The sequence below is a fragment of the Numenius arquata genome, chromosome 17 (genome assembly GCF_964106895.1).
Source record: "Numenius arquata chromosome 17, bNumArq3.hap1.1, whole genome shotgun sequence".
Lineage (NCBI taxonomy): Eukaryota > Metazoa > Chordata > Aves > Charadriiformes > Scolopacidae > Numenius > Numenius arquata.
In genome coordinates this window covers 13,258,240-13,274,965 of record NC_133592.1, presented here as the reverse complement: position 1 = coordinate 13,274,965, position 16,726 = coordinate 13,258,240, and the positions used below count along the sequence as shown (strand labels likewise).

The following is a 16,726-nucleotide window of genomic DNA, read 5'->3' as shown; positions in this document are numbered from 1 at the left end:
CTGGAGGGAAGGCACACTCCTCCCGGTACCCTCATCCCCTGGGTGCCTGCCGGCTCCCGCGCCGCTTCCCCTCCTGCTCTGTTGAGCTGTTCCGTGACTCAAGATCGGTTTGTACAGTGATGGATCCTGACGTGATGAGATTGCAGCACAGTCGAAAGTTTAACCTAAAAGAATAATTTTATTTATCATTTTAGAGTTGATATTGAGACATAAAAAGTGATTCTTAACAGTGATACGCTGCTTTGACTTTCAGCGAGTGAATGAGAGCGGGTGTCTCACTTCAGGCTTTCAGATGAACAAATGATGTTCAAAGCAAGATATGCATTTTTTTTTTTTAGTATTATTCTGCTTTTTTAATCAATCTTGGTACTGGGAATTTGTCTGCTTTTTCTTCTAACTAACCAGCTGCAGCAGTCCTGCTCCTAAGACAGCCTCCGTTTTTCCTAGTGCCAGTGAAGTAAGAGCTCAATTAAGACTTTTTAAAGGTCGCTAATTGCTGAGGTGGCTTTATGCCTCTGGCGTTACCTGGAAGGGAAGAGCAGCACTCTGTGACCACACAGTGGCACTGAGCGTTGATGGAGCGTATGGAGCACTGGGGATTTGCTGCCTGACAAATTGCTAAAAAAACACTAGCTGCTGTGGGATTTGGCAGTTTGATTTACACTTGTTTGAGTTTCTGCTGAGTGAAGACCTGGCTGCTTACATCCTTTTAGGTGGCAGCAAAGGGGGTCACCAGCTTACGGGGAAATACCTCCAATTTTTATGGTAAGAGCAGGCAGCCCAGGCACCGGCTCCTCTCGTGGGTCGCTTCTGGTCCCACTTCTTCCCGAGAGCTGGGAGCAGGCAGAGTGGCCCGAGGGTTGTCCCGGGACTCGGGGAGCTTGTTGGTGGATTCGTCTTTGTCTTCTGTCACTGGCTTGGGCTGTGGGTAGCTCAGACGCCCCTTCAGAGCACCCCGAGGTGAGAGCTTTATTAGAAACCAAGTCTCTGCTTATTTTTTTTTTTTTTTCCCTCTTGTTCTTTTTAGTCTGGATTGTAGAAATCTCCTGAGCCTGCACGTCACGAGTGGTGTCCCCCAGGGCTCGGTATTGGGGCGGTTCTCTTTCATGTCTTTATCAATGATCTGGACGAGGGGATTGAGTGCACCCTCAGTCAGTTTGCAGATGACACTAAACTAGGTGGGAGTGTTGATCTGCTGGAGGGTAGAAAGGCTTTGCAGAGGGATCTGGACAGGCTGGATGGATGGGCCAAGGCCAACGGGATGAGGTTCAACAAGGCCAAGTGCCGGGTCCTGCCCTTGGGTCACACCAACCCCCTGCAGCGCTACAGGCTGGGGGCAGAGTGGCTGGAGCTGCCCGGCAGAAAAGGACCTGGGGGTGTTGGTTGACTGTGGGCTGAACATGAGCCAGCAGTGTGCCCAGGTGGCCAAGAAGGCCAACGGCATCCTGGCCTGTCTCAGGAACAGCGTGGCCAGCAGGACTCGGGAGGTGATGGTCCCCCTGTACTGGGCACTGGGGAGGCCCCACCTCCAGTGCTGGGTCCAGTTTTGGGCCCCTCACGCCAAAAAATCATTGAGGTGCTGGAGCGGGTCCAGAGAAGGGCAACGGAGCTGGTGAGGGGTCTGGAGCACAAGTCTTGTGAGGAGCGGCTGAGGGAGCTGGGGGTGTTCAGCCTGGAGAAAAGGAGGCTGAGGGGAGACCTTCTCGCTCTCTACAACTCCCTGAAAGGAGGGTGTAGCCGGGGGGGGTCGGTCTCTTCTCCCAAGGAACAGGCGATGGGACAAGAGGAAACAGCCTCAAGTTGCACCAGGGGAGGTTCAGATTGGAGATTAGGAAAAATTTCTTCACTGAAAGGGTTATTAAGCCGTGGAATGGGCTGCCCAGGGCAGTGGCTGAGGCACCAGCCCTGCAGGTATTTAAAAGACGGGTTGACATAGCGCTTAGAGACATGGTTTAGTGATGGGTTGTTGTTTTGGTGGTGGTTTTTTTTTTTTTATCAGAGTTAGGTTGATGGTTGGACTAGATGATCTTAAAGGTCCCTTCCAACCTAGACGATACTATGATTCTGTGATTCTGTCAAATTGCGTTTAGATTTTTTTTCTGGTTACACTCTATGCATATTTGTTACAGTGTTTCTAATATCTAGAGCGTAAATGCTTGAAGTTTTTTAAAGGGTTGGTGTCTTTGGGTTTTATCTCGGTATACTTGGTGAGTGCTGCTCAGACATGTTTCTTCTGATACCGTGTGTAGAAAATCTGTTGTTGTCCGTAGCTTTTCACAGAGCTGAGAGGGAGGGATGCTCTGCTGTGACAGTGCAGAGCAGGCCTTCCTGTCTGGCTTGCTCCCCTTGGGCAGGGTTGGAAAATGCATTTTTTAAATTTTTTTTCTTAAATAATTTTCTATTAGCATGGGATATAGAAATCTGTAGGAAACTTGATGTTTGAAGCAGGTTGCAACGTGGCCGGCTCCCTGCTGACCTCCAGAGCGGCTTTTTGCTGGTGGCTCTGCTCTGGGTGCAGCTCCCCAGGCCGCCAGATGCCTCGCTGACCCCCCCGGCTCAAATCGCCTCCCCGGGGGCCCCGGCCGGGCTCAGGGCAAGGCTCTCCCCTGCACCCATTGCCAGCTCCGGGCTCCCAGGGGGGCTGCCTCCCTCTTTGAGTTGTGCTGACGAGTCCCTGTAGCAAAAAGGAAAGTCTTTCTTTTTTTTTTTTTTTTTTCTTTTCTTTTTCCCTTTAAATACTGTGTGTGTGTGTGTGTGTGTGCAGTGGCACTTCTTGGAGGGGGGGCATTTCCATGGCAGCAAGAGTTGTGCTTTTATTAGGCTTCTCTTCAGCTACTATCTCTGGTTTTGTTTGGATAATGAATCGACTTCGTGTAACTTCTTGTGCTCTTGAGCACCAGTTTGCTGTCTTTCCGAACTGGTATTTACCAGTGTTGGCTACAAAGTGCCATTCAAGGGACACATGAGACTTAAACGTGGAATAAAGTGTCATGTTATACAGTTTATTGCCTCTCCTCTACTTGATAGGTCGTATTTAGGGGCTTAATGGGTGGTATATGTGTTATTCAAGAGTATTCTCAATAAAAGAGGAGGGGAAATGGAGAAGGATGAAGGAGAGGACCCTGGCACAGGAGGTTCTTGCTCTCGGGGCCGTGCTGCGGCAGCAGGTCTGAGCAGGGGGGTCCCAGCGGGGCTGGGCTTGTGTCACTGGTTTAATCATCACAGGGGCATACAACCTATAAATGAAGACAGATATAGCTTTACCAGAGTCTTTTGTGAGAAGATATTCCTGATTCATATTTTCTTTACTTTTATGTATCAGAACGGACTTTTCAGAATATTGACCTTGCAGTTTTTATATCAATAATTTTCTCTTGTACTGTGAATCTTAACATACAGGGCATGATAAATTAGTGTGTGTAATTCTCTTCTTTTGTAACTGCTATGTAGAGCTAAAGTGGTGCTGTTCCAAAAAAAGTCTGCTTTATGCTTTTAATTATCGGTGAAATTACTGTGTTGTATCTTTCTGATTGAATAAATCTGGGCAAAATAAGAAATGGAAGCAGTCCAACTATCAGATATGAGGAAGTAAAAACAAAAATTAAAAAAAAGAAATCAAGAACAACTCAAAGGAGAGTCTTATTTAACAAGCTTCATAAACAGTGTTAAAACTGGCTTATTTGAATCCAATATTCTTTCAATTTCAGACGTGTATTTTCTGTGTTAGGGGAAAGTTGCCTGCTTTAACAAGCTGGTTCTACCAAATTTGCTAAACTGACCGTAATAAATTTTGAGACTGTGTTTAAAAACACAATAACACATTTTTTGAAATGTAATTTATTTAAAAAGAAAAAAGTGTTTGTTTTTTTTTTCAAAAAAAGTAAGCAATTTGGATTACAGTGCTGTCTGCTAGGGTGCAGGAAAAAGAACAAAACGGATAAACTGAGACCTAGTGAAGTTTCAAAGAGCTTTGGACATTTAAATATGAGAATATGTGAATATCTGAATATGCGGAACAGTTTGCTGGTATTGTTCACTGTACTGCTGGGGCAAGAATTGATACTCATCAGGTTAAACTAGCAGGGAGATAGGTTAAAAAAACCCCAAACCCAACAACCCAAAGGGAAGGGGTGCTTTGTGTGCTGGGTGGTTCTGCTGTGAAAGCTGTGGTGTGCGGTGCTGTGGGTGTTAGAGGTGCGTGGACAACTTCTCGGAGGGAAGGTTCCAGCAACGTAGAGGTGATGAAGAGGCTTGTGGACAACTTCTCAGAGGGAGGGGCTCAGCCCTGCTGTGTGCAGGGACCCCCTCTGGGCAAGGTGGCCGGGTGGTGTGTGGTGCCCTGAACCCTCATGCAGGCCATGAGGACCCTCAGGAGTGAGGTGGGATGTGCTCTGGCCAGGAGCAGTTGCTCCCGTGATGAGTGAAGGATGTGCTCCCCACCCCACGTCCTTTCAGGAAAGGCAGGGATGGACATAGATACAAAATTGGGAATAACTGCCTGCCCCTCGGCATCGTGCTGTGTAAAAAGGCCCATCGCAGTCCCACCTCTGGCTGGGGTGGGATAATACCCTGGTTGATTAGCACGTGCCTGACTTGAAGACAGTGAGGTGGCAGTGCTGCTGATGGATGGAATTGAGTCCTTCAGTTATTACTTGGCAGTTCCTAATGGCTGTATTAGTAAAAGGATGACACCAAAAAGCTTGAGTGCTGGATGGCATACTAAATTCTGCTTTCCGTTAGTGAACGTAAACTTTCATTTCAGTTTTTAATTGACTTTAATATATTTAACCTAAACACAGAATGGTGGCATCTATGATCTTAGTTCGATAGGGAGCTCTGGTGCAATTGTTATATTCCTCAGTGAGATTAAGTTTAATATTTATAGTAATTCATAAGGGAGGCTGTATTGGGTTCTTTTAGTTAAATAACTTCTTTCCCTTAATGTTCAAAAGTGTCAACAGTAACTAGCAGCATGTATTTTGGAGGGAAACAACATTTCATGATATACCATGGCTCCTTTATAGATGTGATGGGAACTAAAGCTGGCAGTTCGCCAGAGGTGAAGCATGAGAAGTATCTGCTGGGCGTCTCATAGCGAGAGGACCACTTCAAAGTTAGAAACAGTTCATTGTAGAAGTGTCTTGGGTTTTCTCAGGTATCAGCAGAGTAAAGCTGATGTGATTCTTACCAGCTTTTGTCCATAAATCAGGAATTTGAATTATTTGCTGTAATTTATAGCCCTGCTTGTTCAGACTCTGTTTCCTTGTCCTCAAGCTCTGGAAGAAGAAATTTTGATTAGAGAGAGGGGTGGCCAGCAGTGGCCATGGACTTGCACAAGTAAATGCTGCTTCTTGCAGGCCCTGGCTGCTTCTCCTGAGAGTGTTCGAAAGAAAGTAATGAAGATCAGAGTGGATCTGCATCTCCAGACAGCCCCCTGCCCCTCCCAGGAGTGTAAAAACCTAATTACTCTAGGAAGAGAAGACTGGCGGTTTGATCTTGCCTGACGTCATTCACAGATGTGGGACTTCCAGGGAAACACAAATCTAAAACAGGGGGTGCATGGCTCGCACCCCCTGGGCTGGGTTTATGAGGGACTGAGAGAGGAGAGGGCAGCCTTGGGAGCACTTGTCACCAACCAGGCGGAGCGAGCCGAAACTAGTGGGCCAAGTGCTCCAGAGCCGTTTTGCTTCTCCAGGGATGCTGAACCCTGGCATCTCTGAACTGGGAGTGATGGGTGCTGAGCAGCAGTACCCGCTGCCCTCATGCTCTCGGGGGTCTGCAGGGCCCAAGTGATGACCTGCCCATGTCAGGACGATCTGGGAAACGGTGGCTCTGTCAGTTTGGTTTTCATGAGCTACACAGAAGGTGTTTCCATCACAGAATGATATGGAGTTGGAAGGGACCTCTGGTGATCATCTAGTCCAACCCCCTGCCGGAGCAGGTCCACCCAGAGCAGGTTGCACAGGAACATGTCCAGGCGGGGTTTGAATGTCTCTAGAGAAAGAGACTCCACCACCTCTCTGGGCAGCCTGTTTTAGGGCTCTGCCACCCTCACAGCAAAGAAGTTCCTCCTCATGTTTAGGTGGAACTTCTTGTATTCAAGTTTGTGCCCATTACCTCTTGCCCTGTCCCTGGGCACCACTGAAAAAAAGACTGGCCCCATCCTCTTGACACCCACCCTTGAAGTATTTATAGGTGTTGATCAGATCCCCCCTCCGTCTTCTCTTCTCCAGACTAAAAAGACCCTAAAAAGACACTTATAGAAAGCCCCTGAGCCTTTCCTCATAAGAGAGATGCTCCAGGCCCTTAATCATCTTTGTAGTCCTCTGCTGTACCCTCTCCAGAAGTTCCCTGTCCTTCTTGAACTGCGGAGCCCAGAACTGGACACAGTTTCCATGTTCATGCTGAGCTTCTTGCATAGTGATGAACTTTGAAGACCATGAACTGCGTGATCCCCACGGGCTCCTGCACCCAGAGCAGTCCAGCACCAGGGATGTGCAAAGAACCAGTGGTCTTAAAGGGGTGGGGAGGTGAAATTCCTCACAGAGGAACTGGTTTATTATTAAGGTTGAGATACTTAATGCCTTCTTTGCCTCTGTCTTCAATAGTCGGACCAGCTACCCACAGGGTGTTCAGCCTCCTGGGCTGGAAGATAAGGATGGAGAGCGGGACCCCCCTGTAATCCAGGAGGAAGTAGTTAATGATTTGCTTATGCACCTGGACACACATAAGTCCATGGGGCCGGATGGGATTCACCCAAGGGCACTCAGGGAGCGTGGGGGAGAGCTCACCAAGCCTCTCTCCATTATCTATCAACAATCCTGGTCAACAGAAGAGGTACCAGATGACTGGAGGGTGGCCAATGTGACACCCATCTACAAGAAGGGCCAGAAGGAGGATCCGGGAAACTATAGGCCTGTCAGCCTGACCTCGGTACCGGGAAAGATCACGGAGAGGATCATCTCGAGTGAGCTCTCGTGGCAAGTGCAGGGCAGCCAAGGGATCAGGGCCAGCCAGCATGGGTTTATGAAAGGGAGGTCCTGCTTAACCAACTTGGTCTCTTTCTATGACCATGTGACCCGCCTTCTCGATGCGGGGAAGGCTGTGGACGTTGTCTACCTGGACTTTGGTAAGGCCTTTGACACCGTCCCCCCACAGCGTTCTCCTGGAGAAGCTGGCGAATCATGGCATAGACAAGTGTACTCTTCACTGGGTAAAATACTGCCTGGATGGCCGTGCCCAGGGAGTTGTAATTAATGGGGTGAAATCCAGTTGGCGGCCGGTCACCAGTGGTGTCCCTCAGGGCTCAGTTTTGGGGCCAGTCTTGTTTAATATCTTTATTGATGATCTAGATAAGGGGATTGAGTGCACCCTCAGCAAGTTTGCAGATGACGCCAAGCTAGGTGGGAGTGTTGATCTGCTTGAGGGTCAGAAGGCTCTACAGAGGTTGGATCAATGGGCTGAGGCCAATGGGATGAGGTTTAATAAGGCCAAGTGCCGGGTCCTGCCCTTGGGTCACACCAACCCCCTGCAGCGCTACAGCCTTGGGGAAGAGTGGCTGGAAAGCTGCCCAGCAGAAAAGGACCTGGGGGTGTTGGTGGACAGCCGGCTGAACATGAGCCAGCAGTGTGCCGAGGTGGCCAAGAAGGCCAACGGCATCCTGGCCTGTGTCAGGAACAGCGTGGCCAGCAGGAGCAGGGCAGTGATGGTGCCTCTGGACTCGGCCCTGGTGAGGCCACACCTCGAGTGCTGTGTTCAGTTCTGGGCCCCTCACTACAGGAAGGACATTGAGCTGCTGGAGCGTGTCCAGAGGAGAGCCACCAAGCTGGTGAGGGGTCTAGAGAACAAGTCATAGGAGGAGAGGCTGAGGGAACTGGGCATGTTTAGTTTGGAGAAGAGGAGGCTGAGGGGAGACCTCATTGCCCTCTACAACTCCCTGAAAGGAGGGTGTAGAGAGGTGGGTGTTGGCCTCTTCTCCCAAGGGAACGACGACAGGACCAGAGGAAATGGTCTGAAGTTGGGGCAGGGGAGGTTTAGATTAGATATTAGGAAGAATTACTTTCCTGAGAGGGTGGTCAGGCCCTGGAACAGCCTGCCCAGGGAGGTGGTGGAGTCACCATCTCTGGAGGTATTTAAGAAGCGTGTAGACGTGGCACTTGAGGGCATGCTCTAGTGCCCGAGATTGTTGGTTTGTGTCTGTTTGTGCGTGGGTGTGGTGTGGGGTTGTGGGTGTTTGTTTTGGTTTGTTTTTGGTGTTTGTTGTTGTGGGTTTGTTTTTGTTTTTTTTTTTTTTTGTTGTTGTTGTTGGTTGGACTCAATGGTCTCAAAGGTCCCTTCCAACCAAGAAGATTCTGTGATTCTGTAATTCTGTGATTCTCTTTGGTGGTTGCAGCCATCTGGGTCCAGGGTAACTGAAAAACAGTGGTGGTGATGAAGGAGGCAGCGTTGCTCCTCTCCCCCTTCCCTGTGGCAGCTCCTGGAGCGGGGAGGGTGGTCGGGGGAGCAGCCTGGGTTAAAACCAACCCGGGGGAAGATGGCTGAGCGTGTGTGGGATAAGGCTGCTTCTGGGGGAACCAGCTGGGGATCCTGCTGCGCCAGTTCTGCACAGTGGCAGCTCTTCCTTTGGTGTGACGTTACGGTGCCGAGCACAGCAAGACCCAAGTCCGAGGGTCAGGGCCTGCAAATAATGTTGCAGGATAAATACATACTATTAAAAAGTGCTTTTTTACAGTAATAAAAAGGTGTAGTAATAAAAAGGCAACTTGTCATTGGAATTCCTGCGCTGGGGAAAGAATGGGTTTGTGTGTCCTCCTTCAGGTGACCGCGTGTCGGGGGGCAGGACGCTGTGAGCTGGGTGGTACAATAGTTCCCGCTTTTCTTCCCCACGCGGGGCTCTCGGCGGCTGGGTCTGAGGTGTGTGTCAGAGTCGGAGGGATGCAGGCTGTGATTGACATTGCCACTTTTCTGGCATAAGGTAGCTAGAGGGATGATGGAAACATACTTGTTGCTTTATCCAAAGAAACTAAATCCTTTCCGTTGACCTTAAGCAAAGGCCTCAAGGGCAGATTTTTTTCCTTGCTTTTAGTTTAAGTACAGACTCCCAAAACTAAAAAGGAAAAAAAAATAAAATCAACTGAACCCTTCCCCAGTTCTCATCCCTACAGTATATATTTTAATTTTTGCTGTGCTGTTTCATAATGAAAAAGTACCTGGCACGGCCCTTTGCATAATTTATTATTGTTTTACATCAGGAAGGGCTCCAGGTGCCTTGCAATAAATTTCCTAGGGCAGCATCACCGTTTCCTTCTGACAACTGCTCCGGTACAGTCTCTGTAGGGTTATCCTGCGGCTGCCTCAGACAGGGATTAGCGTGAACATTTTGCAGTATTTGTGAGGGAAACGCAGCGCTGCTTTGAGAGCAGCCTGTTCCCATGGACCGCTGGCCCAATTGCTGGCCAGTTGGAGGTGCCTGGGACCACCAGACCCTCCAGGTTGTCTCTGTCGGTGTTTCACCAGGTCTGGCATTTGACTGACTATGAGTGACGTGTTAAATAGTGCTCTCCTGCGAGAAGTTGCCCGAGCTCAGGTTTGGGAGGAAAGCTGCCATCTGAGGCCGGGGTTCCGTTCTCCTCCCCGGGCAGAGCCGCCGGTCCCAGCCTGGCCCCAGCGTGGCCGTGCACCTCCCTGGGCCTTCTCGGATTCAGCAGCCAGCGCTTGCCCGGGCACGGGCTGAAGCTCTTTTACCGCAGCTGATCTGTGTCCAGGACTCGGGCAGTTCCGACTCTGTAGCTATTTGTACAAATGGTATTTCCATGCAGGGCAGTATCAGTATAATAAATACTAGAGGTTAATGGTGGATTTTGGACATTTCAGAGACTTCGTTCTCAGATCTTTGCTGCTGGGAGTTTCCACTCTGAGGGAACTAATCTTAATCTGATTGCAATTTCTTGCAGTCAAAGCCTAACCTACTTTAGCCAGGCTTCACAGCAGAGGTATTTATAGAAGCTGTTGCAAGTGCTGTTGGATGTAGTGTAAATCATGGATTGCAAGCAGCGGAGGTGCGGGAGTGTCTGAGAGCCACCTCCTGGCCTTAAATCACCGAGATGTCTCGCTGCCGTGTGGTTTAGTACGAGTGTTCCACTGTCCAGGGCTTTCGTGGTGGTGGTGGCTGGTACCGCCGCCAGAGCCAGGGCTGCTCTGGGCTTGTGTGGTTTTGTGCTCCTGAAGCGGAAGCACACTTGGGGCTGTAGCTGAATTATGGATAAATAATGTTTCTAATGAGGTGACCTCTGAAAATGAGCGTACTTAGCACATTCCTGCAGGGCAAAATCCTCATGCAAAATTTGAATGCTGACTCCTGGATTATATTAAATGAACAGTTTCATTGAGAGGCAGTAAATGTCAGGGACAGACTGACTCACTGAAAATACCTGTAGCCTTGAAAGTGAGTTTCCATAGTTACAGTCCTTAGAACTCAAACCCGAGGCCTCCTCTTTCATTCAGGCTCCCCAAATAAGCGGAGCTGTATACTGAAGTTCTTCGTGTTCCATGTCAAAATTTGACTAGTTTTTTCTTGAAAAATGGTTTGTCTTCGGGGCGAGGCTGGAAACCTGCTTTACTCCCAAATGAGTTGCGCTGATGGTGGAGTACATCCATGAGAGAGACTGGGAAGGAAGGCGGTGGGACTGGGAGGTGTAGGCTGGAGGGGTCTGTGGAGGGCAGCGCAGCGCAGGCAGCGATGAAGATAAGGAGCTCTGGATCCTGGTGCCTTCAGGACGTCAGCGGCTGCAGCTCTGGCTCTGAACACGGCTGAATGCTCCTCTGCTGTCTCTGTGTTGAAGCAAGCATTTTGTTAGCAGACAAGATCTAACAATTTGGAAAGTAAGAGCTGTTGGAAGAGCAGAGAAATCTGTGATGTTGGGTTTTTTTCCGTCTCAGGTGAGAGCTGGCACTAGCTTTGCTTTGAGATGCCCTGGAAGAGATCAGACCTGGTATTTTGCAGTTTTCTCCTAAGAAGATAACCTCAGACTTTCAACTCTTCCCAAATGGACACAACCCGTCTGGCCTCCAGACATCCCTTCCTCCCTGTTTTCATGTCCCTGTTGACATGTTTTAATTTTACCCAGGAGAGGTAAAAAGGTTACACAGCTTATTGCAAATCCATTGGTCATCTTCCTGTTGTTTGCTGCCACAACTCATTTTCCTGTGGTTGTTTTTCTTGTTTTTCTTTTTATACTAGAGTAAGGAAATGATGTAGACTTGGTTCCTTGGTGTATTGCTACTCCACAAACAGCAGAGAGGCTTCGGCATCCGACCAGAGAGAACAGTCAATTTTGCACTGTGACAGTGTCACACACTGTGAGAACAAGGGGTTGGTACTGCAGGTTTGAACCATGTGGAGAGTGTTTTGGCAGGGATCAATTTATATCCCTGCAAAACAGAAACCTTGGAAAAAAAAATCCGTTAAATCACTGCTGTTTTGAAAATCTTGCTGCTTGGAAAGTGAACATTTTCTTATGTGTAACGTGAACATCGTTAGCAGTGGTGTTGAGGTGTGGCCATGCAAGGATGGCGGTGGGGAAATTCTGGGAAGAAATTGGGGTTGCTTTCTCCAACAGGAGAGGCTTGAAAAAAATCATAGCTGTCCTAGGTGAGGTAAGGGTAGCAATGCAGAATGTAACTCTGGAGGAATACTTTCGGACTGCACGTTATCTGCGAGATGGCTGTTTCTTCTTGTGTGAAGACTGGTTGGCTGTGGTTGTGGTAAAGGGCCCTCAAAAAGACTGATGAGAGCTCAGTTGCGGAGCCAAGTGCTTGGATTAATCCTAGTGATGGATAGTGGTGCATAAATTATAATATACTTAACCTGGCATCCATTTACCAGTGCAGCAAGAAACAGATGTGTGCTCTGAGCCCGCGTTCTTCTCCTGTGGCCATTGTGTAGGTGGGTCTCCAGCACAAGGTTGGCAGGGCTTCCCTGTGTCCCCTTTGGTGACGGAAGGGCCCAGGAACGTGCATTTAGGGAGTAGCAGGACACAAGGGATCCCCCCCTCCCTTGCCTCAGTTCCATCTGTTGCTAAAACAACATCATCCTTTTAAAAACGGATTTGAGAACAAGAATATCATCATTTATGGCTGCAGTGATTTAAAAGTAAGGATTGTTACCCTTATGGTTAGAAGATAAACTTATTTATAATCAGAAAGCTATTTTGACTCTCTCTTTCCTCTCTGAGAGCAGCATAATTTATCTCATAATCCTGTTTAGATTCCCTCAGAACATAAGCAAGTACTTCCTTTATCACTTCACCACAGCCAAAGCCATCCTGCATTTAAATACAGTCTGGGCTTAATATAAGCATTAATATACAGCTGAACAAATCCACTAGTCAAAATTGGGAAGACCCCAAGTCAAAAAACTTCATCAGGCCTGGTTTTGAGGATTAACCAAACTTAATGAAAAGTGATACGTTCCAAAGTTAGCTTTGGTTTCTTCCAAATCATTACTTCCCTAGTAGTCTTTACTTTTACAGTTCTCAGGGCAGTAGATGCTATACTGGTTGATGATTAGAATTACGTATTAAGTTAGCAAAACCTATAAAGCATGTTTAATTTATGTAGGGTGGATAGTTCAGCACCACTTAGGACAGTTCTGAACACACGACCTTGATGGCGATAGGGGAATTAGTGAATTTCAGAAGCAACTTTAACCTCAGGCCTCTTAATTATAGCACAACAGGAGGCTCTGAATTAAATCTGTGCTTAGCAAAATCGCCAGCAAAACTCTTAGATCTAAAGAGACTCTTTTGCCTCCAGTTGGTTTTGGGTGAAGTTCTTGTGAGGAATAGGGACTTGCAGCCGTCAAAAGTCTTTTTTGGGATGAAACTCAAGACTCAGACTACATAGCTGAAGTACTCAGTTTTTTGGAAGGCTGCTCTACGGAGGAGACAGTTTGCTTCTACTCTCCTCAGACTTTTAGTTGGTTTTAGTGTGGTGTTTCATTTACAGTATGGGTGACCTGTGCTGAATGGAAACTCTGGCACTTCTCAGGATGTGTGTTTCTCCCCGGTCGCGTTCCTTCTTTAGAGGCTGAGCGAGAGCAGCCCATCCTCTTTGCTTTCCAGGGGCAGGTAGCGCTTCTGTATTTGTTGGATTTGTAGAAAATCCAGCTCTGGATGGTGGATCAACATCATTGGAACTATTCTTAGAAACCTACTGAGACAGAAATCAATCGACTAATGTTTAACAGGGATAAAAAAAATGTTCTGTCACGTTGTGAAAGCAGGAGGAAACCTGGTGTATAAAGTTTGCAAGCAGTGAGAGTAGGAGCCGGTTTTGAGGAGAGAGGAGTTTTTTGGTAGGAGTTTGTAGTTAATTGTATCATTTTCAGTGTTTGGCCACTTCAAAGACAAACGCTTCTCCAAGTTGTGTAAACATTGCTGTTGGAAAATCTTGAGACACTGTATTGTTGCCCTTGGAAGAGGGATAGTGTTTCAGGTGTGTGGCTAAAACCAAGCTGGAAGAGTGGTGGCTGCTGTAAATCCCTGGAGCCGGTCCAAGAGCCCCCTTTACCCTGCGGCAATAGGGCAGGTGAGCGAGGGGCTGTGGGACCCTTCCCTGCAGGTACCTGCTGAGCTCCACCACCCCGTGCCTGTCCACACAGCAGCTGGGCAGGACCTGGGGAGGAGGATGAGGACCATGAGAGGAGCTGGGGGAGGTTTCAGGCATATGCATGTGACTGGTACGTGTCTCCATCCCCCGGTCCTTGGCAGTCGTGAACTCAGACTGGTTTTGCTCTGTGTAAAAAGGGAGGTGCCATCAGGGATGTGGTCAGAAGTCTTGGAGGTCGGTCAGGCACAGTGTTGCGGCCCTGTGACAGATTGTGCACTCACAGAGGGTCCTACCAGGAAACCTTTGGTTCCTTGGCAGTGGCAGACCTGCCTGCAGCCGTACGCTTCTGAGGAGCCTTGCAGAACTTCCCAAGAGACAGACGTGAGATTGAGATTGCTCTGCTCCTCTGCTGGCTGACAACGCTGTTCGGGTTAGCTTTGGGTAGATTTTTATGATGGGGGTGGTGAGACACTGGCCCAGGTTGGATGGGGCTTTGAGCAACCTGATCCAGTGGAAGATGTCCCTGTCGATGGCAGGGCTGTTGAACTAGAAGATCTTTGAAGATCCCTTCAAACCGAAACCATTCTGTGAATATTGCCGTTGGTCATGCAAATATCTGATCTTTCAGAACATTGTGGATGATTGACATCAGAGATGTGGAGGGGTGGTTTTCTGCAGAAAATTATAGCACTGGTTTTACGACCTTTTTGGTTTTGTTCAACTCCTCCTTTGTTTCTGGGTCATTCACAAGGGTGAATTGAGCTCTTTGGCTTCTTTTAAGTGATTCTTCTGCAGTTCATTGGGCACATGTGCTGCAAGAGCCTGAGCTTAGAAACTCTCACTGTAAGAAAAACATTGAGGGGCTGGAGCATGTCCAGAGAAGGGCAACGGAGCTGGTGAGGGGTCTGGAGCACAAGTCTTGTGAGGAGCGGCTGAGGGAGCTGGGGGTGTTCAGCCTGGAGAACAGGAGGCTGAGGGGAGACCTTCTCGCTCTCTACAACTCCCTGAAAGGAGGGTGTAGCCGGGGGGGTCGGTCTCTTCTCCCAAGAAGCAGGCAATGGGACAAGAGGAAATGGCTCAAATTGTACCAGGGGAGGTTTAGGGTGGATATTGGGAAAAATTTCTTCCCTGAAAAGGTTGTCAAGCCTCGGACCAGCCTGCCCAGGGCAGTGGTGGGGTCACCATCCCTGGAGGTATTTAAAAGGTGTGTAGACGTGGTGCTGAAGGACATGGGTTAGTGGTGGAGTTGGCAGTGATAGGTTGATGGTTGGACTTGATGATCTTAAAGGTCTTTTCCAACCGAAATGATTCCGTGATCATTGTAATACTTCATGCCCTGAAATTGCTGTAACATGCTTTGACCTGTAACTAGTTTTTTCTCTGTTTTTTGGTCTTGGAGTTATCCAAAACACGTCTTTGTGTAGGGTAGAGAAATGCTGCAGAGTAGGATGGTGCCTTCTGGTTTTTCCCAGGAGGGCTGTAGGATGGCTGGGAATGCTCTGGGGTGCAGGCAAAGGAAGGGTGTTGGAGGAATCCAGGTATTGGGCCAGGTTTGGGTGGCTGGTGCCTCCAGGGATGAGCAGCAGTGAGTTATTAAGATGTCACTCTGGCAGCGGGAAGCCCAGGGGTGTTCAGTCGCAGGCTCCTGGGAAGGTGGGGTGGAAAAGGGCCTTGTCTGGGCATGTTTTGGTGGAGAGGAGCACAGGTTTCCTGCAGCCGAACAGGAACAAGAGAGGGTCTTCTGCAGCCCAGAAGGCTGGGAAGGGACATCTCCCCTCATAGTCCCTGACCCTGCTGTTGCTTGAGCAGGTTATATCAGCTTCGATAAAAAATAACACCACGTAACCAGTGGCTGGAGCAGTGACCAGGACCACTTCCACCCATCTGTTTATTTTCTTTTCCCCATTCTTTCTCCGTTGGCGGCAGAGCAAAGCTTTCTCTCATCGGGTCACCCCTCCGTGGGCTGAATTTTGCTCTCTGCTTGGTGTCCTACGTGGCAGAAGGGGGCGCACAGCAGATCTCCGCCATCCTTGCTCAAGCCTGGTTATCTCTGTTTGCTGAAGAGGGTCAGGAACCCCGTCAGGAGCCCTTCCTACGGTTGGGCTGTAACATAAGACACCCCAAGGTGCCCTTCCCTCCCCAGTGCCGTCCACCCTGTGGCTGGTGGCTTGCCCAGGCTGTCACCGGCAGGTTGGGCCCCTTTGCCACCTTGGCTGCGGTTGAGCCGGTCGAGTGGGTCTGTTCAAAGGAGCGGTTGTGTGTGGAATGTGCTGAGGGCCCCGTGTGGAGGTGCCCCATACTCCTGGCAGCTGCTCCTGGTGGTCCAGCTCTCACAGGAGGCACTTGGGACTGGCTTGGAATAAGATGGGGGAAGACCTTGGGGTGAGAGCTGACTCCGTTTCTCCATCCCTGGGGCCCTAACACAAGCTATGACTTGCTAATGTTGTGAAATGCGTTTTCCTTTTCTTATATTGTGTTTAAATTTTCCTGTTTATTTCAGATGCTCTTAATATCTTGTTGCTGACAAAAAGTTTACTTCCTGTTTGTTGTCTCCCAGGTAAACGCAAAGCGCTGAAGTTAAATTTTGCAAATCCACCTTTCAAGTCCACGGCAAGATTTACTCTAAACACTTCTGGAGTTCCTTTCCAAAATCCACACATGTGAGTATAAAGCCAAAGGCACAACTAGTGGAGCAACTTTGAAATTATTTAGCCAACATACAGGGTTATTTTAAATGCTATTTGATTACTTCAGTTATTTGTCGGTTGCTCAAATCTGTCAGTTTGAGTCACTGTAGAAGAATTTTTTGGTTTGGTTTTGTTTGTTGTTTCCCTCCCCCCTCTCCCTTCCCTCCCCCTCCCACCCCGGAATTAAACAAAGGTTATATTTGGGATCTTTCTGTTTTACACTGGAGCTACTGCCTTCCAGAATGGATTAAATTGAGATAGATTGTAGCTGCTAATTCAAGATATGCCTATACTGAAGTTCCAGACCTATTCACTCTCATTTTCCTGTCTCTTTATTCAGTTCTTACTATTTTTTGTTAGAGAGAAGTTCTTGTTTCTGTGTTACTTGTGAAAGACATAACTGTGCTAGATTTTTTTTTTTTTTTCAGCAC

General features: G+C 48.4%; 1 protein-coding gene across 1 annotated transcript in view; it reads left to right on the top strand.

Annotated features, from left to right (window-relative positions):
* MAP2K4 (mitogen-activated protein kinase kinase 4) overlaps window positions 1-16,726 on the top strand; it is a 98,826-nt gene that overhangs the window by 15,745 nt on the left and 66,355 nt on the right. The window contains exon 2 of the mRNA XM_074160007.1: window positions 16,166-16,268. Within this exon, the coding sequence (XP_074016108.1) occupies window positions 16,166-16,268 (103 nt within the window). The remainder of the gene's footprint in view (window positions 1-16,165; window positions 16,269-16,726) is intronic.